A 27,172-nucleotide genomic window follows, 5' to 3' on the forward strand; every position below is an offset into this window, starting at 1 on the left:
TATTGTGAATGGAGTTGTTTTCCTGATTTCTCTTTCTATTGGTTCATTGTTAGTGTATAGGAAAGCCACAGATTTCTGTGTGTTAATTTTGTATCCTGCAACTTTGCTGTATTCCAATATCAGTTCTAGTAGTTTTGGAGTAGAGTCTTTAGGGTTTTTTATGTACAATATCATGTCATCTACAAATAGTGACAGTTTAACTTCTTCTTAACCAATCTGGATTCCTTGTATTTTGTTGTTTTGTCTAATTGCCATGGCTAGGACCTCCAGTACTATGTTAAATAACAGTGGGGATAGTGAGCACCCCTGTCTTGTACCCGATCTTAGAGGAAAAGCTTTCAGCTTCTCACTGTTCAGTATGATGATAGCTGTAGGTTTATCATATATGGCCTTTATTATGTTAAGGTACTTGCCCTGTATACCCATTTTGCTGAGAGTTTTTATCATGAATGGATGTTGAATTTTGTCAAATGCTTTTTCAGCATCTATGGAGATGATCATGTGGTTTTTGTCCTTCTTTTTGTTTATGTGGTGGATGATGTTGATGGATTTTCAAATGTTGTACCATCCTTGCAGCCCTGGGATGAATCCCACTTGTTCGTGGTATATGATCCTTTTGATATATTTTTGAATTCGGTTTGCTAATATTTTGTTGAGTATTTTTGCATCTACATTCATCAGGGATATTGGTCTGTACTTTTCTTTTTTGGTGGGGTCTTTGCCTGGTTTTGGTATTAGGGTGATGTTGGCTTCATAGAATGAGTTTGGGAGTATTCCCTCCTCTTCTATTTTTTGGAAAACTTTGAGGAGAATGGGTATTATGTCTTAGCTCTGTATGTCTGATAAAATTCCGAGGTAAATCCATCTGGCCCGGGGGTTTTGTTCTTGGGTAGTTTTTTAATTACTGCTTCAATTTCTTTGCTCGTAATTGGTTTGTTTAAATTTTGTGTTTCTTCCTTGGTCAGTCTTGGAAGGTTGTATTTTTCTAGGAAGTTGTCCATTTCTTCCAGGTTTTCCAGCTTGTTAGCATATAGGTTTTCATAGTAGTCTCTAATAATTCTTTGTATTTCTGTGGGGTCTGTCATGATTTTTTCTTTCTCATTTTTGATTCTGTTGATGTGTGTTGATTCTCTTTTTCTCTTAATAAGTTTGGCTAGAGGCTTATCTATTTTTTTTTTTTCTCAAGGAACCATCTCTTGGTTTCATTGATTTTTTCTATTGCTTTATTGTTCTCAATTTTGTTTATTTCTTCTCTGATCTTTATTATGTCCCTCCTTCTGCTGACTTTAGGCCTCATTTGTTCTTCTTTTTCCAATTTCAATAATTGTGATGTTAGACTATTCATTTGGGATTGTTCTTCCTTCTTTAAATATGCCTGGATTGCTATATACTTTCCTCTTAAGACTGATTTCGCTGCATCCCAAGGAAGTTGGGGCTTTGTGTTGTTGTTGTCATTTGTTTCCATATATTGCTTGATCTCTATTTTAATTTGTTCGTTGATCCATTGATTATTTTGGAGCATGTTGTTAAGCCTCCATGTGTGTGTGAGCCTTTTTGTTTTCTTTGTACAGTTTATTTCTAGTTTTATACCTTTGTGGTCTGAAAAGTTGGTTGGCAGAATTTCAGTCTTTTGGAATTTACTGAGGCTCTTGTTGTGGCCTAGTATGTGGTCTATTCTGGAGAATGTTCCATGTGCACTTGAGAAGAATGTGTATCCTGTTGCTTTTGGATGTAGAGTTCTGTAGATGTCTATTAGGTCCATCTGTTCTAGTGTGTTGTTCAGTGCCTCTGTGTCCTTACTTATTTTCTGTCTGGTGGATCTATCCTTTGGAGTGAGTGGAGTGTTGAAGTCTCCTAAAATGAATGCATTGCATTCTATTTTGTCCTTTAGTTCTATTAGTATTTGTTTCACATATGCCAGTGCTCCTGTGTTGGGTGCATATGTATTTATAATGGTTATATCCTCTTGTTTAACTGAGCCCTTTATCATTATGTAAGGTTCTTCTTTATCTCTTGTTACTTTCTTTGTTTTGAAGTCTATTTTGTCTAATACTAGTACTGCAACACCTGCCTTTTTCTCCCTGTTGTTTGCCTGAAATATCTTTTTCCATCCCTTGACTTTTAGTCTGTGCATGTCTTTGGGTTTTGAGGTGAGGTTCTTGTAAGTAGCATATAGATGGGTCTTGCTTTTTTATCCATTCTGTTAATCTGTGTCTTTTGATTGGTGCATTCAGTCCATATGCATTTAGGGTGATTATTGAAAGATATGTACTTATTGCCATTTGCAGGCTTTAGATTTGTGGTTACCAAAGGTTCATGGTTATCTTCTTTAGTATCTTACTGTCTAACTTAATTCGCTTATTGAGCTGTTATAAACACTGTCTGGTGATTCTTTATTTCTCTCCCTTCTTATTCCTCCTCCTCCATTTTTATATGTTGGTTGTTTTATTCTGTGCTCTTGTTTGTTTCCTTTAACTGCTTTTGTGGGCAGTTGATTTTATTTTTTGCCTTTAGTTAGTATTTGGTTGGTCTGCTGTCTTTGCTGTGATTTTATTTTCTCTTGTGACATCTGTTTAGTCTTAGGAGTGCTCCCATCTAGAGCAGTCCCTCTAAGATACCCTGTAGAGGTCGTTTGTGGGAGGCAAATTCCCTCAACTTTTGCTTGTCTGGGAATTGTTTAATCCCTCCTTCTTATTTAAATGATAATTGTGCTGGATACAGTGTTCTTGGTTCAAGGCCCTTCTGTTTCATTGCATTAAATATATCATGCCATTCTCTTCTGGCCTGTAAGGTTTCTGTTGAGAAGTCTGATGATAGCCTGATGGGTTTTCCTTTGTAGGTGACCCTTTTCATCTCTCTAGCTGCCTTTAAAACTCTGTCCTTGTCCTTGATCTTTGCCATTTTAATTATTATGTGTCCTGGTGTTGTCCTCCTTGGGTCCCTTGTGTTAGGAGTTCTGTGTACTTCCATGGTCTGATTGATTATTTCGTCCCCCAGTTTGGGGAAGTTTTCAGCCATTATTTCTTCAAAGACACTTTCTATCCCTTTTTCTCTCTTCTTCTTCTTCTGGTACCCCTATAATGTGGATATTGTCCCTTTTGGATTGGTTGCACAGTTCTCTTAATATTGTTTCGTTCCTTGAGATCCTTTTATCTCTCTCTGCGTCAGCTTCTATGTGTTCCTGTTCTCTGGTTTCTATTCCATCAATGGCCTCTTGCATCTTATTCATTCTGCTTATAAATCCTTCCAGAGATTGTTTCATTTCTGTAATCTCCCTCCAGACGTCATCCCTTAGCTCTTGTATATTTCTCTGCAGCTCCATCAGTATGGTTATGACCTTTATTTTGAATTCTTTTTCAGGAAGATTGGTTCGGTCTATCTCCTTCTCAGGGGTTAACTATGTGACTTTGGTCTGTATCAAATTCTTTTGCCTTTTCATGGCAATAGAGGTAGTTGTGCGGGGCTGGCACTGTGTGTCGGCTGGGAGAACGTCCCTTCTTGCTGGTTTGTGGCCCTCCTCTCCTGGGAGAACAGCGACCTCTAGCGGCTTGTGCTGGGCAGCTGCGCGCAGATGGGGCCTCTGATTCTTGCCTGGCCACTTTGGAGTTAAGCTCCATGGTTGCTGTTGAGTTAAGCTCTGCCGTTGCTATGGGCGTGGCCGGCCTCAGTCTGTTGCTCCGATATGGTGGAGCCGCATCAAAGGGGAGACAAGTGGGAGGCTGTTTATCGCTGTGAGGGGCATCCAAGCTGCGCTGCCGCCCAGGGGGTTAGGGTGCCCGGTGTTCCCTGGGATTCCCAGATGCTAGGCTAAGTGTCCCAGAACACTTCCATCCAGCTTTGGGGTCCCTGTCCCTTTAAGACTTTTAAAAAGCACTTGCTTTTCTTTGTCCCAGGGGCGCCAGCTGCAGGGACCCGCTCACAGGTCTTACTGTCCTGTTTCCCTAGTATCCAGCACACCATGCACTGTGTGTCTGTACTCTGGTGCGGATGGCTGGGGCTGGCTATTTAGCAGTCCTGGGCTCCCTCTCCCTCCCCACTCCGACTCCTCTCCTCCCACTGGGAGCTGGGGTGAGGGGCGCTCCGGTCCTACCGGGCTGCGGCTTGTATCTTACCCCCTTCGCAAGGTGCTGGGTTCTCACAGGTGTGGATGTAGTCTGGCTATTGTCCTGTGTCTTCTCATCTCTCTTTTAGGAATAGTTGTATTTGTTGTATTTTCAAAAATATATATGGTTTTGGGAGGAGATTTCCACTGCTCTACTCAAGCCGCCATCTTGGCTCCACCCCAAACCTTGTACATTTTATATAAAACAAATAAAACAAGACTGTGAAAGTTGGAAAAAAGAAGACACAGACCATCTAGGGACCTGAAGTTCTGAGGAACAACATGGCAGTGAGTTCCCTGGCTTTTCTTTTTGCCTCACATATCCCAGACATGGAGCTGAACTTTATACTTAATGAAGAAAGGGTGAATACCTACCCCCTAAGATTGGGAACAAACTAAGGATGTATGTTCTCACTGTTCTTATTCAGCATAGTACTGGAAGTTCTAGCTAGTGCAATAAAACAAGAAAAGGAAATGAAAAGTGTATGAATGTGTACTTCCTTTGATATTACATGGTTGTCTACATATAAAATCCTAAAGAATATGGAAAAAACGTCTAGAATTAATGAGCTAGGTCATCAAAAATATGATAAACATACAAAAATCAATTATATGCCTACTATTACTAACTATGGACACTGAAATTTAAAATACTGCAGCATTTACAACAAAAAAGAAACACTAAGGTATAAATCTAACAAAACATATATTCTTAGACTTGACACCAAAAACATAATCCATGAAAAAGACCATTTAAAAATTGGATTTCATCAAAATTAACAATGTTTGTTCTGCAAAAGACCCTGTTAAGATGATAAAAATATAAGCTACAGAGTAGGAAAAAATATCCAACAAAGGATTAGTATCCAAAATATAAAGAGATTTCTCAAAACTCAACAGTAGAAACCAAACAATCCAGTCAGAAAATGAGCTAAAGACATGAACAGTAATTTCACAGAGAAGATATACAGATACAAATAAGGTCATAAAAAAGATCTTCAACATCATTAGCCATTAGGTAAATGCAAATTAAAAGACAACATGAGATATTACTGCACAACTATTAGAATTGCTACCATAAAAAAATAGACTTAACACTAAATACTAACAAGGATGCAGAGAAACTGGGTCTCTCATGCATTGCTAAGGGAATGTAAAAGGGTACAAGTACTCTGGAAAAGTGTGTGGCAGTTTCTCTTTTTGTGAACAGGGACTTTTTTTTTTAAGCTATCATTGATATACACTCTTATGAAGGTTTCACATGAAAAATGTGGTTACTACATTCACCCATATTATCAAGTCCTCCCTGCCACGCCCCATTGAAGTCACTGTCCATCACTATAGTAAGGTGAAATAGTGTGGCAGTTTCTTTAAAAACTAAATAAGCAACTACATTATAATCCAGTGTGTATTCTGTACCAAGATATAATTACTTCCCCAAGATGAAATTACCAATCCAGTCATTTCATCGTAAAATGAAAAGTTATGTTCTTACAAAAACCTGTACACAAATATTTATAGCACCTTTATTCATAATAACCAAAAATTGGAAACAACCTAGATGTCCTTCAGCAGGTGGATGGTAAAACAAACTAGTTCATCCATACCACTCACAAATAAAAAGAACTGAAGTGTTTATACATACAACAACCTTGATGACTCTCCAGATATTATATGCTGGTAGGAAGGAAAAAAAAAAACAGTCCCAAAATATTGTGTACTGTATTATTCCATTTACTTAATATTCTTGAAGTGACAAGTTACAGAAATGGAGAATAAACTCGTGGCTGCCAGGTTACCAGGAATTAAGGCAGGGTTGGGTGGGAGGGAAGTGAATGTAGCTATAAAAGAGCAACATGAGGTATCCTTGTGCTGATGGAAATATTTTGTATTTTCATTGTAGCAAGACCAGATTCCTGGTGGGGATATTATACTGTAGTTTTCAAGATATTACCATTAAGGGACACTAAAGGGCTGGTGAGATAGCTGAATTATTTCTTAAAACTATATGTAAATCTAGTTATCTCAAATTTTTAAAATTAATTTTAAGAATTTAACCATCAGGAACTGAATTCACACCTAATGAAATTAATATATGGTATAACCAGAGACTATAATATGTTTAGAATTTAGAGGAACAATAATAATGTCTATTAAAAATAAAACTATGGATTAAGCAAGATGGCACTTTGAGAAGTGAAACAGAAACCTCCTCCCAAAACCCACATATAATACGAAAATACAGCAAATTCAAGTAATCCTAAAAGAGCGATCAGAAAGAAGACTGCAACAGATGACCTACGTATGGGGAAAAGAAAAGACCTCATGGAATAGGGTAAAGTAACAAAGCTGCGGTCTGGCCAGACCCAAACCCTTCCCCAACCCCAGCTCACCTGCAAGAGGATGAAAAATGGAGCAGGGAAGGAGTAGAAGCCCAGGACTGCAAAATACCCACCCCTGGAGACCTGCTCCAGGAGCACAAACCCACATTACATGGTGCTCTGGAGATTAGAGGGGTTGAAAAGCAAAGACAGGTGGAATTCTCTGAGAGAATGAGATTCCAGGTACTTGTAGAGAACAGGTACCCACAACTGGCCGCTCTGGGACAAAACAAAGGTGGGCACTTTGAAAGACTTCCCAACAGTTAGAGGGCTGCTAAAGGGGCAAGGATTACACAGAACTTGCTGCTCAGGAGAAAAGACAGGTGTACAAAATCATCCTAGCACACTCAGCCCAGCAGGTTGGGAACTTTCAGGAGCTTCACACACTGCATCCCCCTGGCTGGCAACACAGTGCAGAGGCACTGAACTGCAATATGCAGCCTGCACTCCTTCTTCCTGGCAAGCGCCAGTTTGCAAACCTGTTGCCCCTACCATCACACCAGGCCAGCTGAAGGGCAGCCCCGCCTAACAGCAACTACAGGGGTGTAGTGCAGAGGCTCCTCCCTGCACACTCAGCCCACTGGTCCTGGCAGTGGATGCAGGCACTGCAGCCAGGAAGCAGGGAAGAGCTCTTTCCTCCCAGAAGGCACTGGCACCACATACCTGTGACCCCTGGCATCGCTCCAGGGGTTGGGCAGCTCCAGAGAATAGAGCTTCTAGGCACTAGAGGATGCCGTCTACACTAAGTTATTATTCTACAGTAACCATTAGTAATATGAAATGGCAAAATAACCTAGTACAAACCATGATCCCTCAAACACCAGAAAGAGGGCTAAGTGAAACTGAAATCACCAATCTTCCTGCTAAAGATTTCAAAATAAAAATCATAAACATGCTCATGGAGCTACAGAAAAATATCCAACATCTGAGGGACGACTTCAAGAAAGATATAAAAACTTTGGAAAATACAGTGTCTGATATGAAACATACAGTGGGATTTAAAAGCAGATTAGATGAGGTACAGAACATGGTAAATGAAATAGAAATTAGAGAACAGGAATATAAAGAAGCTGAGGCACAGAGAGAAAAAAGGATCTCCAGGAATGAAAGAATATTAAGAGAACTCTGTGACCAATCCAAAGAGAACAATATTTGCATTATAGGGGTACCAGAAGAAGGAGAGAAAAAGGGATAGAAAGTGTCTTTGAGGAAATAATTGCTGAAAACTTCCCCAATCTGGGGAAGTAAATAATCTCATAGACCATGGAGGTGCACAGATCTCCCAACACAAGGGACCCAAGGAAGACAACACCAACACATATAATAATTAAAATGGCAAAGATCAAGGACAGGGACCGAGTATTAAAAGCAGCCAGAGAGAGAAAAAGATCACATACAAAGGAAAACACATCAGGCTATCATCAGACTTCTCAGCAGAAACCTTACAGGCCAACAGGGAGTGGCATGATGTATTTAATGCAATGAAACAGAGGGCCTCGGACCAAGAATACTCTATCCAGCAACATTATTATTTAAATTTGAAGGAGGGATTAAACAATTTTCAGATAAGCAAAAGTTGAGGGAATTTACCTCCCACAAACCATCTCCACAGTGTATTTTGGAGGAACTGTTATAAATGGAAGTGATCCTAAGGTTAAATAGCTGTCACCAGAGAAAATACAACCACAGTAAAGGAAGCAGACCAATTAATTACTAAGCAAATGCAGAATTTAATCAGCTACCCACAAAGTCAGTCAAGGGATACACAAAAAGTACAGAATATGACATCTAATATATAAAGAGTGGAGGAGGAAGGAAAGAAGGGAGAAGGAAAAAAAAATAACCTCTAGATTGTGTTTGAAATAGTGTACTGAGTTAAGTTGGACTGTTAGATAGTGAAAAAACTGCCCTTGAACCTTTTGTAACCACGAATCTAAAGCCTGCAATGGTAAAGTACATATATATTGATAATCACCGTAAATGTAAATGGACTGAATGCACCAATCAAAAGACACAGACTTATCTATATGCTGCCTACAAGAAACTCACTTCAAACCCAAAGACATACACAGACTAAAAGTGAAGGTATGGAAAAAGATATATCATGCAAATAAACAGGAAGAAAAAAGCAGGAGTTGCAGGACTTGTGTCAGACAAAATAGACTTCAAAACAAAGAAAGTAACAAGAGATAAAGAAGGACATTACATAATGATAGAGGATTCAGTACAACAAGAGGATATAACCATTATAAATATCTATGCAACCAACATAGGAGCACCTATATATGTGAAACAAATACTAACAGAATTAAAGGGGGAAATAGAATGCAATGCATTCATCTTAGGCCACTTAAAACACACCACTCCCTCCAAAGGATAGATCAACCAGACAGAAAATAAGTAAGGAGACAGAAACACTGAACAACACATTAGAACAGATGGACCTAACAGACATCTACAGAACACTCCATCCAAAAACAGCAGGGTACACATTCTTCTCAAGTGCACTTGGAACATTTTCCAGAATAAATCACATACTCAGCCACAAAAAGAGCCTCAGTAGATTCAGAAGGATTTAAATTGTACCAACCAGCTTCTCTGAATGCAAAGCTGTGAAACTAGAAATGAATTATGCAAAGAAAACAAAAAAGTCCACAAACACATGGAGGCTTAACAACATGCTCCTAAATAATCAATAGATGAATGACCAAATAAAAACAGAAATCAAGCATATTGAGGAAATAATTGCTGAAAACTTTATGAAAAATTATGAAAACTTATGGGGACAAATGAAAACAAGAGCTCAACACCCCAAAATCTGTGGGAGGCAGCGAAGGCAGTTGTGAGAGGAAAGTGTATGCAATATAGGCTTACCTCAAGAAAAAAGAACAATCCCACATGAACAGTCTAAACTCACAATTAATGAAACTAGAAAAAGAAGAATGAAACCCAAAGTCAGTAGAAGGAGGGACATAATAAAGATTAGAGCAGAAATAAATAAAATTGAGAAGAGTAAAACAATAGAAAGAATCCATGAAAACAGGAGCTGGTTCTTCAAGAAAATAAACAAAATAGATAAACCCCTAGCCAGACTTATCAAGAAAAAAAGAGTGTACAGAAGTGAGAAATGAGAAAGGAAAAATCACTGCAGGCACCTTGGAAATACAAAGAATTATGAGAGAAAACTATGAAAATTATATGCTAACAAATTGGATAACCTAGAAGAAATGGACAACTTTCTAGAAAAATACAACCTTCCAAGACTGACCCAGGAAGAAACAGAAAATCTGAACAGACCAATTACCAGCAATGAAATTGAATTGGTAATCAAAAACTACCTAAGAACAGAACTCCTAGACCAGTTGGCTTCACTGCTGAATTTCATCTAACATTAATGAGGACCTAATACACATTCTCCTTATAGTTTTCCAAAGTGTAGAAGAGGAGGGAATACTTCCAAACTCATTCTATGAAGCCAGCATCACTCTAATACCAAAACCAGGCAGACACCACAAAAAAAGAAAAATACAGACCAATATCCCTAATGAATATAGATGCAAAAATACTCAGCAAAATATTTGCAAACTGAATTCAAAAATACATCAAAAAATCATCCATCATGATCAAGTAGGATTTATTCCAGGGATGCAAGGGTGGTACAGTATTCAAAAATCCATCAACATCATATACCACATCAACAAAGAGAAGGACAAAAATCACATGATCATCCATAGATGCTGAAAACACATTCGACAAAATTCAGTATCCATTCATGATAAAACTCTCAATGAAATGGGTATAGAAGGCAAGTACCTCAACATAATAAAGGCCATATATGACAAACCCACAGCCAGCATCATACTTAACAGCAAAAAGCTGAAAGCTTTTCCTCTAAGATTGGGAACAAGACAAGGATGCCCACTCTCCCCCCTTTTATTAAAGGTAGTACTGAAGGTCCTAGCCACGGCAATCAGACAGCACAAAGAAATAAAAGGCATTGAGATTGGTAAGGAAGAAGTTAAACGGTCACTGTTTGCAGATCACATGATACTGTAAATAAAAAACCCTAAAGAATCCACCCCAAAACTACTAGAACTAATAATTCAGCAAAGTTGCAAGATACAAAATTAATACACAGAAATCGGAGACATTTCTATTTACTAACAATGAACTAGCAGAAAGAGAAATCAAGAGAACAATTCCATTTACATCAAAAAGAATAAAATAACTAGGAATAAACCTAACCAATGAGGTGAAAGACCTATACCCTGAAAACTACAAGATGCTCATGAGAAAAATTAAAGAAGACACCAATAAATGGAAATACATCCCATGCTCATGGTTAGGAAGAATTAATTTTGTCAAAATGGCCATCCTGCTTAAAGCAATCTACAGATTCAATCCAATCCCTCTCAAAATACCAACAGCATTCTTCAATGAACTAGAACAAATAGTTCTAAAATTCATATGGAACCACAAAAACCCTGAATGGCCAAAGCAATCCTGAGAAGGAAGAATAAAGCTGGGGGATTGTGCTTCCCAACTTCAAACTCTACCACAAAGCCACAGTAATCAAGACAATTTGGTATTGGCACAAGAACAGAGCAAAAGATCAATGGAATAGAATAGAGAACCCAGATATAAACCTGAGCATATATGGCCAATTAATATATGATAAAGGAGCCATGGACATACGATGAGGAAGTGACAGCCTCTTCAACAACTGGTGTCGGCAAAGCTGGGCAGCTACATCTAAGAGAATGAGACAATTACTGTCTAACTGCATACACAAAAGTCAACTCGAAATGGATCAAAGACCTGAATATAAGTCATGAAACCATAAAACTGTTAGAAGAAAACATAGGCAAAACTCTCTTGAATATAAACATGAGCATCTTTTTCATGAACTTATCTCCTTGGGCAAAGGAAACAAAAGCAAAAATGAACAAGTGGGACTACATCAAACTAAAAAGCTTCTGTACAGCAAACGACACCATCAGTAGAACAAAAGGGATCCTACAGTATGGGAGAATATATTCATAAATGACATATCCGAAAAGGGGTTGACATCCACAATATATAAAGAGCTCATACGCCTTAACAACCAAAAAGCAAATAACCCTATTAAAAAATGGACAGAGGATCTGAACAGACAATTCTCCAAATAAATTCAGATGGCCAACAGGCACATGAAAAGATGCTCCACATCACTAATTATCAGGGAAACAGGGAAATGCAAATAAAAACCACAATGAGATATCACCTCACACCAGTTAGGATGGCCAGCATTGAAAAGACTAAGAGCAACAAACACTGGCAAGGATACGGAGAAAGAGGCACCCTCCTACACTGCTGGCAGAAATGTAAATTAGTTTAACCATTGTGGAGAGCAATATGGAGGTTCCTCAAAACACTAAAAATAGAAATACCATTTGATCCAGGAATTCCACTCCTAAGAATTTACCCAAAGAATATAATTTCTCAGATTCAAAAAGACATATGCACCCCTATGTTTATTGCAGAACTATTTACAGTAGCCAAGAAATGGAAGCAACCTAAGTGTCTACCAGAAGATGAATGGATAAAGAAGATGTGGTACATATGCACAATGGAATACTATTCAGCCATAAGAAACAAACAGATCCTACCATTTGTAACAATATAGAAGGAGCTAGAGGGTATTATGCTCAGTGAAATAAGCCAGGCAGAGAAAGAGAAGTACCAAACTATCTCAGTCATTTGTGGAGTATGATAACAAAGCAAAACTGAGGAAACAAAACAAGAGCAGACTCACAGACTCCAAGAAGGGACTAGCGGTTACCAAAGTGAAGAGGTTGGAAAAGGGTGGGTGTGTGGGGAGGGAGGGACAAGGAGATTAAGGGACATTATGATTAGCATACATAATGTACAGGGGTCACAGGGGAAGGTAATATAGACAGAGAAGACAAGTAGTGACTCTATAGCATCTTACTACACTGATGGACAGTGACTACAATGCAGTGTGCTAAGGCAACTTGATAATATGGGTGAGTGTAATAACCACAGTGTTGCTCATATGAAAAATTAATCCGTTTAAAATCTTGGAAATGATAAGTAGTCACAGATATAATTATATATAATCATCATTGGGAAAAAATGGCAAACTCAGTACCTTAGATAAATTTCAAACTGCCTGTGGTTAGAGAAAAAAATTATGAATTGCAAGAACCAAGCACAAAATGCCTTGATCTCAATAATAATGAAAACATATCAAAACTTTTGGGATGTAACTGAAGTAGTCTGAGTCAAATTTGTACCTTTAAATACTTATATTAGAAAAAAGAAAATATCTAAAATGGGTTAGCAAACGTTTTCTACAAAGGGCCAGATAGTAAACATTTTAGGCTTCATGGGCTATGCGAGTAGCGTCTGTTGCATACTCAGTTTTGCCTCATGTCCTGAAGATCGTTCATACACAGTGCGTAAATGAGTAAATGTGGCTCTGTTCCTATAAAACTTTGTTAATGGGCAATATTTGAATTTCCTATAATTTCCTTGAATTTCCTATGATGTAAAATATTATTTTCATTTTTTTGTCATTAAAAATGTAAAAAACATTCTTGTTAAGGATACCTTTAAAATGTCTCATGATATAGTTTATGACCTTGCGATAAAGACATAAAAAGCACAAAGCATAAAGGAAAAATTTAATATAGTTGGCTTCATTAAAAGGTAAAACTAACCAAAAAGTACTTTAGAAAATCAGCCATAAAAACAAAATTCAAAAGTTAGGTCCATATCATACATTTTATATCAGGTTGAATTCCAGATGGATCAAAGATTTTATATATAAAAAACTGAACTATAAAAGTACTAGAAGAAGCCATAGGAAAAAGCTATTAATAGAGGCAAAATGGGGAAAGCGTTTTGCAACATGATCAAAAAACCAACTTTGGCACCATAAAACTAAATAAATTCTGCATAGCATTAGCCACCATTAGCAAATGACAAACAAGGGGGAGTAACTGATTCATACTACAGGCAAGAGGCTTACTCTCATATGTTAAGAGTCACAAATAAGAAAAATACTTGTTATTCAGTAACAAAATGCACAAAGGATATGAACAGAGTGTTCACTGGAAAGGAAATACAAATGTCTTGCAATGATGTCTTAAGGAAATGATGTACACCTTTTTTTCATATATGATTGGTAAAAATTAGAAAGTTTTGAGAACACTGGGTCAAAAGGAAAGGACAACAGGTGTTCGCATGCACTACTGATGGGTGTATAAATTGGTACGTCCTCTTTGAGAGCAATTTGGCAGTATTAAGCAAAATCTAAATGCAAGTGCTCTGTGATTAGCAGTTTTACTTACAGGAAATAATTTTACAGACATTCATTTAAGTAAAATAACACACTTGTACAAGATTATTCATTCAGCATTGTTTGTAATAGCAGAAGAGTGAAACAAGTTAAATGTCCATCAACAGAGGGCTGATTAAAAAACTTACGGTATGATTAGAAATCATTCTAATGCAACTATCAAAAAGGATGAAGTTCTTTGTGTACTCACATGGGATGATCCAAAATAAATGTGTACATGAAAAAAAGTGAAGAAAAATATTCATGACATTGTACATTGCTACCATTTGAGGCAGAGTGTATAAACAGATTTGCTTATAAGTGTGTAAAACATCTCTGGAAGAAAACATGGATATCCATGGATATTTCTTTGTAGGAGAACTGGAAGGCTGAAGAACAGTGACAAGAGGGACTCATTTTATGTGGGAGTTTGTTTGCAACTTTTTTTTGCTACTTTTGAATTTTGGAATATGACTATATTATCTATTCAAAAGCATTTTTAAATAAAATGAACATGTCAGGAATATCCGTTATGATGTCATTTAAGAGTAACAATTGCAAAAAAACTAAATTTCCATCAACAGGAAGTGTACAAATTATAGTCAAGTTATACAATGACATATTTAAGCACAGTTAAAATAGATTGAGCTTTTTATGTCAACATAGGTAAATCTCAAATGTGTAATGTTAAGTGAGAAAGGTAAGTTACATCCCCAGCATGGTCCTGTCAATGGAAAGTTTGTAAATACAGTAAGCAATGCTTTTCAACTATGATGTTTTACACTTTAAAAAAGACATCTGTTGCAAATATGGTACAAATTTTATAAATTCATTGAGCTGGGTGATAGGTACATAAGTTTTTGTTAGGTTATCCTTTGTATTTAGTATGTTTGAAATACTGCATACTTTTTTTTAAAGTAAAGAAAATGTACATTAACTCCCCATGAAATCTTCCAACTGTTGCTGATCCTAAGGGGCCCCAGAAGGGCTGTAGGCAGTTCCCACAGAGCTATTACTGTGTGTCTCATTGAAACCCAGAGCACCCCCTCAACCCTCTACAAGAGCCAGAATACTACTCAGATGGAAAGTACTCCTCTCAGTGGCCAACAGGGTTTCTCTTGCCTATATCTGAGTCTTCTTATCTTTCAGGGATGTTGGTGGTAAATGTAACATGGAGGAACAAGACATATGTAGGTACACTTCTTGACTGCACACGGCATGATTGGGCACCCCCCAGGTAAGTACTCTCCAGCTTTTTAGTTTCTGTTAGTCTAAACCATACTAGTCAGTGGTGCCTTATACCTTTATCCTGCCAGAGTTGGATAGCTTTGAAAAGACACCCAGATTTTAAAGGACATTATGGTGTAGAGGCAAGGGAAGGCAACTAAACTCATCTGGCATTCAAGAAGAATAAATAAATTAGGTGTTGATGGGTTGAATAGGAATGGGAAGGAGATTCTATTTAAGCCTTTGTCTGGAATTGTTGAATTCTGGCTTCCACCTATAGTCACCTTGAGATCAAGGCCATCGAGTCTGACTGTGGATGAACAAACATTCATTGATGATGCTTTTTGATGGTAGGTATCTCTCAGAAGTTTAAATAAACTCAAGAACCTTTCATTTCATTAAATTCTACTAGACAATGTGGGCTTCACAAGGAGCTTTTCAAGTTGCAGTTTGACCTTATAGGATTGACATTTCAGTGTATGTCACTTTGCAGCTTGTTCCTAACATTAGTTTCCAGTTGGCAAGGGTATGGGGAACCCAAATGTTGGGGAATAATTTATACTAGTAGGCAGATGGCACCCTAGGAGCTTACCACATAATGCAGTTCTCACGCTTTCAGAAGTTCCTTTAACAAATCATATTTATTGAAAGTGATAGTTACCATCTGGACAGTTCTGGGAGCAGCTAAGCTGGTTTGAAGATGTTTCCTCTTCTTAATAGTACCCTGTTGTGTTTGTCCTTTGCCAAGGTTCTGTGACTCCCCGACCAGTGACTTGGAAATGCGCAATGGTCGGGGTAGAGGCAAACGCATGCGTCCCAATAGTAACACACCTGTCAGCGAGGCAGCCACAGCTTCTGACAGCAAAGGGACCAGCAGCAGCAAAACCCGAGCAGGAGCCAATAGCAAAGGTCGTCGGGGCAGCCAGACTTCTTCAGAGCATCGCCCACCTGCCAGTAGCACCTCTGAGGATGTCAAGGCCAGCCCCTCCTCTGCTAATAAGCGGAAAAACAAACCCCTTTCAGACATGGAGCTGAATTCTAGCTCAGAGGACTCCAAAGGGAGCAAGCGTGTCCGTACAAATTCAATGGGCTCAGCCACTGGCCCCCTCCCTGGGACCAAGGCGGAACCCACTGTTCTAGATAGAAATTGTCCCTCCCCAGTCCTGATTGACTGTCCCCACCCAAACTGCAACAAGAAGTACAAGCACATCAATGGACTTAAGTATCACCAAGCTCATGCCCATACAGATGATGATAGCAAGCCCGAAGCAGATGGAGACAGTGAGTACGGAGAGGAGCCCTCCCTCCACGCAGACCTCGGGAACTGCAATGGTGCATCTGTCTCACAAAAAGGTTCCTTGTCCCCTGCCCGCTCAGCAACCCCCAAAGTTCGGCTCATAGAGCCCCATAGCCCTTCTCCTTCAAGCAAATTCAGCACAAAAGGCCTCTGTAAGAAAAAGTTGGGTGGTGAAGGGGACACAGACCTCGGGGCCTTATCCAATGATGGCTCTGATGATGGACCCTCAGTAATGGATGAAACAAGCAATGATGCCTTTGATTCTTTGGAAAGGAAGTGTATGGAGAAAGAAAAATGTAAAAAACCCTCTAGCTTGAAACCTGAAAAGATTCCTTCCAAGAGCTTAAAGTCAGCCCGGCCCATTGCCCCTGCCATCCCCCCACAGCAGATCTACACCTTCCAGACGGCCGCCTTCGCAGCAGCCAGCCCGGGCTCCTCCTCAGGCCTGGCCACCACAGTAGTCCAGGCCATGCCTAACAGCCCGCAGCTCAAGCCCATTCAGCCCAAACCCACTGTGATGGGAGAACCTTTCGCAGTCAGCCCTGCCTTGACACCAGCCAAGGACAAGAAAAAGAAAGACAAAAAAAAGAAGGAGTCTTCAAAGGAACTTGAAAGTCCTCTGACCCCTGGGAAGGTGTGTCGAACAGAAGAAGGCAAAAGCCCTTTCAGGGAATCGTCAGGAGATGGGATGAAAATGGAAGGGCTCCTGAATGGCTCGTCAGACCCCCATCAAAGCCGCCTGGCCAGCATCAAGGCTGAAGCCGACAAGGTCTACAGCTTCACTGACAACGCCCCCAGCCCTTCCATTGGAGGCAGCAGCCGCTTAGAAAGCACTACCCCTACCCAGCCCATGGCTCCTCTACACGTAGTGACCCAGAACGGAGCTGAAGCCGGCTCCGTCAAAACCAACAGCCCTGCCTACTCTGACATCTCTGATGCTGGGGAGGATGGGGAGGGCAAGGTGGAGAGTGTCAAACCCAAGGACCCGGAACAGTTGGTTAAAGAAGGGGCTAAGAAAACTCTTTTCCCCCCTCAGCCACAGAGCAAAGACTCATCATATTACCAAGGCTTTGAGAGTTACTATTCTCCAAGTTACGCACAGTCCAGCCCGGGGGCTCTGAACCCCAGCAGCCAGGCAGGAGCAGAGAGCCAGGCCCTGAAGACAAAAAAGGATGAGGAGCCGGAGGGCATAGATGGGAAAGTGAAGAGTGATGCCTGTGAGGAGAAGAAGCCAGAGCTGAGCAGTTCCAGCCAGCAGCCTTCTGTCATCCAGCAGCGGCCCAGCATGTACATGCAGTCCCTGTACTACAACCAGTATGCCTACGTGCCCCCCTACGGCTACGGCGACCAGAGCTACCACGCACACCTCCTGAGCACTAACGCGGCGTACCGGCAGCAGTACGAGGAACAGCAGAAACGGCAGAGCTTGGAGCAGCAGCAGCGGGGACTGGACAAGAAGGCAGAGTTGGGCCTGAAGGAGCGGGAGGCAGCACTCAAGGAAGAGTGGAAGCAAAAGCCGTCGATTCCCCCAACCCTCACCAAGGCCCCCAGCCTGACAGACCTGGTCAAGTCAGGGCCTGGCAAGGCCAAGGAGCCAGGCGCCGACCCTGCCAAGTCAGTCATCATCCCCAAGGTAGATGACTCTTCCAAACTCCCCAGCCAGCCCCCAGAAGGACTTAAAGCGAAGCTGAGTGAGGCTGGCCACCTAGGCAAGGAGGCCTCTGAGGCGAAGACAGGTGCTGAGTGTGGCCGACAGGCAGAGGTGGATCCAATACTCTGGTACCGACAGGTAACTGTTCTGGGAGGAAATAGAAATACTGTTTGATAGGCTTTCTTCCTCACAAATCAAAGGCTGTCCTATGTAAGTGGTCAACAAAATACAGATTAGCAGGTGAAATCTGTTATTTTAGGGATTCTTTACCTTTGCAAATCATTTTTTAAAAATTTTAAAGCACTTTTACATCAGTAAATGGTGATTTTCCCATTTGACAAGAGAGACCCGAGTTAATTTGATTTTTGTTGTGGGTTACCTGAAACTTAACAAGCAGAACGCCAGAACTAGGCATCTTGATTCCTAGTCCGGAGTTTCTTCCACTGTATCTGTGGAATGAGTTCCTATGGAATGAGTTAATGGTGATCTCTCCATTTTTCTTAAGAGTAGGTAGGCCAGAAGTACACTACTCAGACTGTTACTTTCAAAAAGATTTTATAGGTAGTTATAACTAAGAACTTGGTCTCACATCTTGCTCGACTCATGAGACAGAAGGTCTTCCCTTCCTTCTTGGTGCCACAGTTAGATCTCCCTCCTTTGAGCTGGGCAGCACTTAAAGCTTTCTTCCCCTGAGCTTGCTCTGAAGATGTGAAACAACCTAAATATCCTTGGAAAGGGAGCAGCCTCTCCTATTCAAGGATTGATTTCCCCAGAATGCTTGATGTCTCCTAGCAAAGACCCACTGATGCATTTTTCCTTTTCTTTCCCTTACCTTGTTTACTCTTGGTCAGGGAGGGGGAGACTTCTTTAAGCAGGAGGAGGAACCAGAGTGCATAGTATTGAAGATCAATAGAGGCCAAGATCCTACTCTGCCCCAGTTGTCTAATATTATCTGCTCTGGAGTTTCCACTGGGACCTAGGGCTTGAAACCACTCTCTCTCTTAACCTGTACAACACTCAGCGCTCATTCTGATTTTTGCAGGAAGCAGAGCCCCGGATGTGGACATATGTTTATCCTGCCAAGTACTCAGACATCAAGTCAGAAGATGAGCGGTGGAAAGAGGAACGGGAGCGCAAATTGAAGGAGGAACGGAGTCGGAGTAAGGACTCTGTCCCCAAGGAGGACGGGAAGGAAAGCACAAGTAGTGACTGCAAGCTGTCCACGTCTGAGGAGTCCCGCCTGGGGAACAAGGAGCCCAGACCAAGTGTCCACGTGCCTGTGTCCTCGCCCCTCACCCAGCACCAGTCCTACATCCCCTACATGCATGGCTACTCCTATAGCCAGTCCTATGACCCCAGCCATCCCAGCTACCGGGGCATGCCTGCTGTGATGATGCAGAACTACCCAGGTACAGCACCTTGGGCTGGCTGCTCTTCCATTAGCTGGGATGGGAAATAAGGCCCAGGTCTCAGATCCAGATTTAATCTTGCTCAGCCCTAAGGCTTTTTTGTGAGGCTCAGGTAGATGGCAGCCCTTTCTTGGTGAGGGCAAGCATAAGCTTTTCAAGCAGAGATAGGAACTCGTCTCAGCCTGTGGCGTGCCTTTCTTCTTGTCACCCTCATCCATCTATATAAAAATAATAGCTCCATTTGATGAGTGTCTACTTTGGGCCAGACAGGTATACCAGGTGATTTATGTACATTATTTTACTTAATCCTCCCTGTCACCTTGTGAAATAAGTATTAGTATCTTCATTTTAATGGTGAAGAAACTGAAGCTCAAAAATGTTGTTACTTTTCTCAAGGTTCCCCAGCTCGTAACTCCCAGCGGTAGGATTTGAGCCCAAGGCCTTCTGCTCCAAATCCTCTCATCTGTCTGCTTTACCAAATAGCTCTCCAAGGTGAATCTCTGAGACTGGGGCTCTCGGGAAATTGATTCCCCAGAAACTGAGGGCCATGTTTCCTAATGTCCCTTAGCTGGTTTCACCTCTGGAGCTCAGTAAAGAAAGGACAAACTAACAGTCTCAGCCCAAAAATGCCACAGTAGAAAACAGCCTTTGCCTAGGAAAGCTAATGCCCAGGGAACCAGGCTCACTAAGGCAGTTTTACCACATGGGAGTTGCTACACTCCCACCTCTCTGACGGCTTTATTTCTTCCTTCCCAGGTTCCTACCTGCCCTCCAGCTACTCTTTTTCCCCATATGGCAGCAAGGTCTCAGGGGGTGAGGATGCCGACAAGGCTCGAGCCAGCCCCAGTGTCAGTTGTAAATCCAGCTCAGAGTCCAAAGCCCTGGACATCCTGCAGCAGCATGCCAGTCACTACAAGAGCAAGTCTCCCACGGTAAGAGAATACAGTAGCACTGGCTGCTAGCAGAGACCGGCCGGCCAGCTCCGGGGTCCGGGAGGAGGCGGGCAGGTCCGGGTCCTAACAACAGTGCGGCTGGCTGACTTGGCATTGGCCCCACCAGGCACCCCCTTGATTCTCAGGTGTCCGGCTTTTTTAATGAGTCATAATGGGCTACCAGCATCTTTCTCTTGTGTATGTCTCACAATAGTGCCTTTTTGTCTACTTTCCTTTCCAGATAAGTGATAAAACTTCTCAGGAGAGAGATCGGGGAGGCTGTGGGGTGGTTGGGGGGGGTGGCAGCTGCAGCAGCGTCGGGGGAGCAGGCGGGGGTGAGAGGAGTGTAGACCGGCCCCGCACCTCCCCCTCCCAGCGCCTGGTGTCCGCACACCACCACCACCACCACTTGGGGTACTCGCTGCTCCCAGCACAGTACAGCTTACCCTATGCAGCAGGTAAGCCTCTTTCCCGCTTCCTGTCTTTTTTACTCCATCCCAGTAGCATTGCCTTTATCAAGGGGCCCCTGGCAAGAATCCTTTTTTTTTTTTTTTTGAGCTGCTAGTCTGTCCAGAATCCTAGCCTCCTTCAGTCATTAAAGCATATGACATTTATTTCCTCCCTTGGAACTTGAGGGCTCTCAAACTCCTCTAGAAAATTGGCTTTGATGTTCAGAAGAATAAGGAACAGGTGTTCCTGCAGCCAAGAAGAAAACAAGCAGCTGTAAAATAGAACCTCGCTGTCTACCCCCAGCCACTATGTTCGGCAAGTGGCAGATTTTTTTCTGTCAATGCCCCAAAACTTAGTGGGGCTAGGAATTTAAAAAGCTCCTCCCAGTACCCACCCCAGCTGATAAAGAAAAAGTGCCCAACAGAGGATTCTGGAAGTGCTGCACTAACATGTCCTCCTCCTCCTCAGGGCTTTCTTCTACAGCCATTGTTGCCAGCCAGCAAGGCTCAGCTCCCTCACTCTACCCACCCCCTCGGAGGTGAGAATGGTAAGTAACATTTTTGGGGGGCAACGCACAGAGCAGGGATAGTTCACACCTGATCACAGAATCCCTTTGAAGCATCAGTGAGGGAAAGCTTTATGGGGTCAGTGGTCTGGAGACAGTGGACCCCTTGCCAAGCCTTCTGTGTAAGTCTCCCATGAAGCATGTACCTCTGAGAAGCTGTGGAACACGGGTCCCCCGGGGCTCAGTATCAGCCTCCCCTGCAGTTCCTTCTCTTGGAGCGCCACCGTGTGGTTGTTACACCAGCTGGCTGAGTGCCTGGTTATCTGTCCGTGTTTCCCTTGCAGAACACCAAGTGCCCGGATAAAGTCAGCTTCACGGGCCCGGACTGGCTCACCCATGGAGGTGCTGGAGATGCCATTTATACATCAGTTAAATGGTGTTGATCATCCTGTTTGCCATTCCCACCGTCACTGAAGGCAGACCTTTGGCTATCTCGCCTCCACCAGACCCCCGGACTCCCCAACCCTCCCTCTTCCTCAGGAGCTGGAGAGCTGATAATTAGCAAAAATATTTATTCTCTCAGCCACAGTTGTGCCTGTTGTGGCCTCTGTGGAGATGAAGGCACGGGGAGCAACCAGGGGAACATGGCCTCAGCCCAGAGAAATCCTGCTCTGCTCCCCAAGCCCCCTGGCTAGCTGCCAGAGCGGTACAACCCCCCCCCCAAGGGAGGGACTCCCTAAGCACTGGGTGAGGTCTGAAGACAGCACAGCAGCCATACCCCTCTCACCGTCATTACCATCATTACAAGATCCTGCATCTCCCCAGTGGTTTGGGCCCTGGGAACTGGCAGCATGTGGAGGAATTAGAATCTCAGGAAAGAAATTGGGAGCTGTTTTCACTGTAATTGTGAAAACAAGGTCTTCAAATGTGAAGACTTCTCCCCCCTCACATGAGCACATACGAATGCTCAGAACCTCGCCTGGAAAGGAAGACCAAGGCATTTGCCCCACCATGGCCTTTGGCGACTTGTCGGGCAGAGGGCTGGGATCCCAGCACCAGCACGGGGCTCCCTGGGGACACTGGGAGTGAGCTGGAGCTGGAGCATGATGGAATCTGTGAAATAGGACCTGCACCCCCACCAAGTCCTGCAGCTTCCTAGCCCCCAACTCCTTGCCCTTTCTCTCCTTTCTCCTGACCCCTTGGTGCCTTTTCCAGGGGGCTCCCCATGCTATCTCTCCTCTTTCCATTGCTTGGCTCTTAAGACTCAGGCGGGTAAAATAGTATTGCTTGCCACATGGGGAGCCTGGGAGTCTGCCAGATCATCTTAGGGCAAGGCCCCGGAGGCAGGCCCTGGGAGCACCCAGCAGTTCTTAGAGATGTCCTGTCCTTGCAGCCATCTGAGTTTGCTCCTCATGTAGGGCCACAAATTAATACAGCCCTTTCCTCTATATACAAGTACATGATTTTATATAGCTCAATCTAGAACCCAGTGTGTGCCAATATAAGCCGTGTTTTCTTTGTAAGACACGTTTTTATTTTAGGGGCCACTGAGAGTGGGAGGTTATGTGTTCCTTAGACCCTGGGATAACACAGCCAAGCCATTACTCCTCAGAGCCATGCAGTACTCAGTGGAGCTGTGCTTGGAGGCAGCAGACATTTCTCTGCTCTCCTAAGAAATCCAGGCACCTGGTCCAGGCTGTACACACTTTGCCCTGGGATAGTGACAATGACTTGGTAGCTTTATTGGAGTCACTTCTTTCCCAAGGTGTGGGGAGCTTTAGCTCTTAGTTTGCTCTGAGTGTCATCCTTTAGTTCTCCCTGCTATCTTTCCTTGACCTTCTGGACTGAGAGAGAGAAAGACTAACCTAGGCTAGAGAAGGGTGTTTGTGACCAGAGTGCCAAGTGGCAACCTAAGGCTCTGACTCCGTTGGGGGCACAGAGGTGGAGAGCAGGAAGCACAATGCCCAGCAGAGGCTGCTTGCCAGGGTCCCTGGAGACCTGCTGGAGAGGGTTAGGGTCATTCGCCCAAGAGGAACCCCTTTGGTCCATAGACCTTTCCCCTAGGTTTCCATTTCCTTGATTTTGTTCAAGTTGGGTTCTGAGCCCTCCTCCAAACCCGTTTAGACCTTAGCCAGCCCCCCAAGCAGCCTCCCTTTCCCCCATCATTCCCTCTGCCTCCTGTTGCCCCAGGGGCAGTGTTATAAGCAGTGGCTTCCCTTTCATCCGTGGAAGTAGTTGGTGTGGACACGTCCACCCCACTGAGGATGACTCTGAATTTCAGCCTGATTATGCCCTCCCAGGCTCCTGTGGGGTTTAGCTAAGGGCCCATTTGTTCTTGTTTGTTTTTAAATTAGATCGTTGTGTGTTTTGTATCTGTGGCGCTGGCTTACAGCGTGCTCTGTACATACTGTAAAGAAACTGTTGGAGTAATTTTCTTTCCCACTGGGCAGGCATAGACAGCCCTGCATTCCTGCCCCTGCCCCTTTGTTCTTTAACACAGAGAAGAGTAACTTCTGCATTAGCAGGGCAGCCTTGGGTTCTGCTGAAGGGAACAGCTTTTTCTTTTCTCTTTTTTTCTTTAACATTTGGCTCTATGATCCTTATATCCATGTCTCCACTGAAGAGCAGGAGCTGAGCTGCCCAGAAGAGTAGGTGAAAGCAACAGTGGCAGAAGGACACAGCCTTTACCCTGATCCTTCTGGTCCCGTCCTTGCCAGGTCCAATCTTCTCTCCCTGAAATAACATGCAGCAGCAGCAGCAGAGAGGAAATAGAGCTCCTCAACAAGTGCTGAGCGGAGGATTTACTGTCCACCCCTAGCCTGTACGTGGGGGGGAAGCAGCACAGGTGAGGGCCCCTGCGGCACCCATCACCTGGTCAGAGGGCGAGACACCAAGCGAGGCTTCCCACCCTGTGAGCCGCTGGGGAACTGCTGCCAAGGGCCCAGACCGCCAGACCAAGGCTCTCTCTGAGACACCCCTGCCCAGGCCTCTCTGTAGACCTCCCTCAGGGGCTCCCTACAGAGAAGCCAGAAGGGCAGAGCCTCATCCCCACGTGGGACGTCCAGGCTTGGGGACTGCTCTTTAGGATTCACATCTGCTGCTTCCTCGTTGAAGGTGTGCCAGTTCCCTCCATCTCCTCCCTGCCTGTACGTGCACCTGTACATGTATGAATTTCCTTCTTACCTCACCCTCCCATCTCAAGGTCAAAGGGTCACAAGCAGAAGGGTTAAGAGGGCACCCCATGAAATGAACTGGTGGCTCTTGGATCTCCTCTCTTCAGGCTCCAAGGTGGGGATGAGAGGGCTTGGCTTTGGGAGTGGGAGGGTAAGGCAGAAGGGCTAGAGGGCTTTGAGGTCACCCATGTCACTTATGCCACATACCCTGTCACTGTCCCAGTGTCTACTCTGATGTCCCCACCCCACCCCGATTCAACTGGGCAGCTAGTTCTAGGCCCCGTTAAGTCTGGGCCTGTCATTTATTTCAGGGCTTCCCAGGAAGCTTTCTGATGATCCTCTTCCATGGGCCCCTCCTAGGATTGAGCCTCTCCCAGGCCCCGTCCCCAGCCCCTCCTGCCCCAGCCCACCCGCTTGCCTTGGTGCTCAGCCCCCCATTGGGAGCAGGTTGGGGCGAGCTGGAGGCCCGGGCTGGAGGGGCAGTGTTGCTATTCACAGCTTTGGTTCCATTAGCGTTGCTCTGTTGGATTTAATTTCAGTCTTCCTGATTCTTCCCTTCTGTAAAGTGTACATTACCAAGTTCCTTGTTTTTTTATATATATATATATAAATATATATATATACAAACTGTACTCTTTTTGCCTTTGTACATTCAGGCAAGAAGAGAAAATAAATCTTTTTAAGAGACAATCACAAATCTGTGAGGGCTGCTGGTTATTTCTCTTGGAGTTTGCTGCTGAGCTGCCTCCTCCTTCCTCCCTTTTCCATTTTCCCTTAGTTTTCCTGACCTTCCTGGTCCTGCTCCATATGCATCCTCAGCTCCGCCTCCCTTGGCTGATGGCAAGCTGCTGAATCCAGTGTCCAGACCACCTGCCCTGCAGCCCTTTGCTGCCCAGTGGTGTTTTCCAGCTTGGCCACTGGCTTACCCGGGAACTTTATCCCCTGCCGTGGCCCCCCTCCTGTCTTCCCCACTTAGATCCGTTCACCGAAGTGGCTTTGGACCCCTGGGTGCTCTGGGACCTGTCCCCAGAGGCTCTGGCTTTGGACACTCACCTGTGAAACTATGCAGCTGGGAGCTCTCTGCCTGAGAGTTTGCACTACTTAAGCCTGCCTGGGAGTTAAAAAGGAATGAGTGGGAAACAGTGCCCTAGATTCCAGCGCAGCGTGCTCTGGTCCAGAGTCCAGAGACTCGTTCCTGGCTTGTGGACTCCTACGGCTGCCCCATCAGAACAAACAAGGGCTAAGGGTTTATGGGTCAAGAGCATTCGATAGGAATTTCAAAGGGTGGTGGGTACATTTGGAAACACAGCCCAACCAACCATTGTTCTGCCTCTGGAACTTTTCTCCTTTTCCTCTGATTTCCTCCTCCCTGTTTTTTCCCCTTTCTCCTTCCTTTTCTTAATTGGCTTTGGAATTGAAGTATATTTTTAAATTATTTGTTGTATTTATTGAATAAAGTTTTTAATGTCCCTGTTCTTAAATTTAGACTTAGTTTGCCTTTCACATTTCCCCCATCCCACACCACCACCCCCCAAAACATTCCACCTATGATTGCTTTTTTAATCGTAGTGCAGCTTTTATGTACCGTATTTCCTTCCTATCGGTGGTTTTACCTAGCAAGTTTTTCTTTTTGAAAGGGAAATCCATCCAGGTGCCTTGTTTCCAGGTCAGCCCTTATCTCTGGCGGTATCGAAGAGGGTCCACCAGCTGTTGGCAGCAGAATCACGTTTCCTGTCCACTCCACTAGCTTGGGAGACGCAAAAAGGACTGAGCTTAGTCTTGATTCTTTATCCCTGTCTTGTAGATTCCTTAACATCTGAATCCTAAACTGGCTACATTAACTTGGCCATCGTCAGCATTCACATGGATCTCTGCTGTAAAATCTTTCTTTGATTTTTCAGTCAGTGCCTTTATGCTGCCTCTAGGGGTTATATGCTCAGTGGAGGACATCTTCAAGCCCTTATTTCAGTTGAATATCTGTAAGCCCAGACCATCTACAAATTATATGGGAGGTGGAAGTGTTGAGCTCACGTCTTTTAATGAACACCAGGTGTGGGGTCCAGGGTTAATGACGACTTGACCTAGCATGAAAACACAAATACACTCCACACAGAACAATGCGAAAATGGGCCAAAGACTCAGTCACAACTCAACAGCAGATAGTTCCAAAGCTACGCGTAGGAGGTGGAAGAACTTCACTTGGGAAAACAGAAGCAAAAGGAAAAAAAATGCTCATAAGCCCTTAAAACATTACAGAGGATTCTAGCCCTCTACAGTACCACTGAGACCTTATTCATCAGGCTGGTGGTGCAAGGGGAATGGCAGCCATACCTTAGGGAACTGATCTTAAGATCAGGTAAGAAGAAAATGATCTTCCTACAGAAGGTACATGATGCTTCCTTCAAACACTTGCAGGGATGTGAATATCAGATAGCTCCTTGCAAAAGCCAACACCCATTTCCAGGAACCACCTCTCTCCAAAAGGAAGCACTAAGAAGGGCTTAGATCCTGGTGGTGACTTCTATTCTGGATGAAGCTGATGTGTACACACCTGTCTCTCTAGGGGGTCTGGCAGTGTGTCCCAGACTCCTAGCAACCCTGAGTTTTACAATGTATTGTGTCCCCAGAGGCCTGGACCAGTTTCTCTATCCTGGTGCACTACAGCTTTTTTTTCCTGAGAAGCATGTCTCATACCCCCTACTA

General features: G+C 43.3%; 1 protein-coding gene across 4 annotated transcripts in view; it reads left to right on the top strand.

Moving 5' to 3' along the window:
• The window catches only part of ZNF609 (zinc finger protein 609), a 438,580-nt gene that overhangs the window by 399,641 nt on the left and 11,767 nt on the right, over positions 1–27,172 (top strand). For 2 of the 4 annotated variants that reach the window (XM_057488884.1, XM_057488887.1), the window contains 7 exons: positions 14,975–15,062; positions 15,801–18,138; positions 19,043–19,409; positions 20,166–20,341; positions 20,583–20,799; positions 21,260–21,338; positions 21,641–25,944. In XM_057488884.1, the coding sequence (XP_057344867.1) occupies positions 14,975–15,062; positions 15,801–18,138; positions 19,043–19,409; positions 20,166–20,341; positions 20,583–20,799; positions 21,260–21,333 (3,260 nt within the window). In that variant the 3' untranslated portion in view covers positions 21,334–21,338; positions 21,641–25,944. Of the gene's footprint in view, positions 1–14,974; positions 15,063–15,800; positions 18,139–19,042; positions 19,410–20,165; positions 20,342–20,582; positions 20,800–21,259; positions 21,339–21,640; positions 25,945–27,172 lie in introns of those variants that run through there. The other 2 variants (XM_057488885.1, XM_057488886.1) reach the window with 2 other exon arrangements.

The sequence above is a fragment of the Manis pentadactyla genome, chromosome 11 (genome assembly GCF_030020395.1).
Source record: "Manis pentadactyla isolate mManPen7 chromosome 11, mManPen7.hap1, whole genome shotgun sequence".
Classification (NCBI taxonomy): Eukaryota; Metazoa; Chordata; class Mammalia; order Pholidota; family Manidae; genus Manis; species Manis pentadactyla.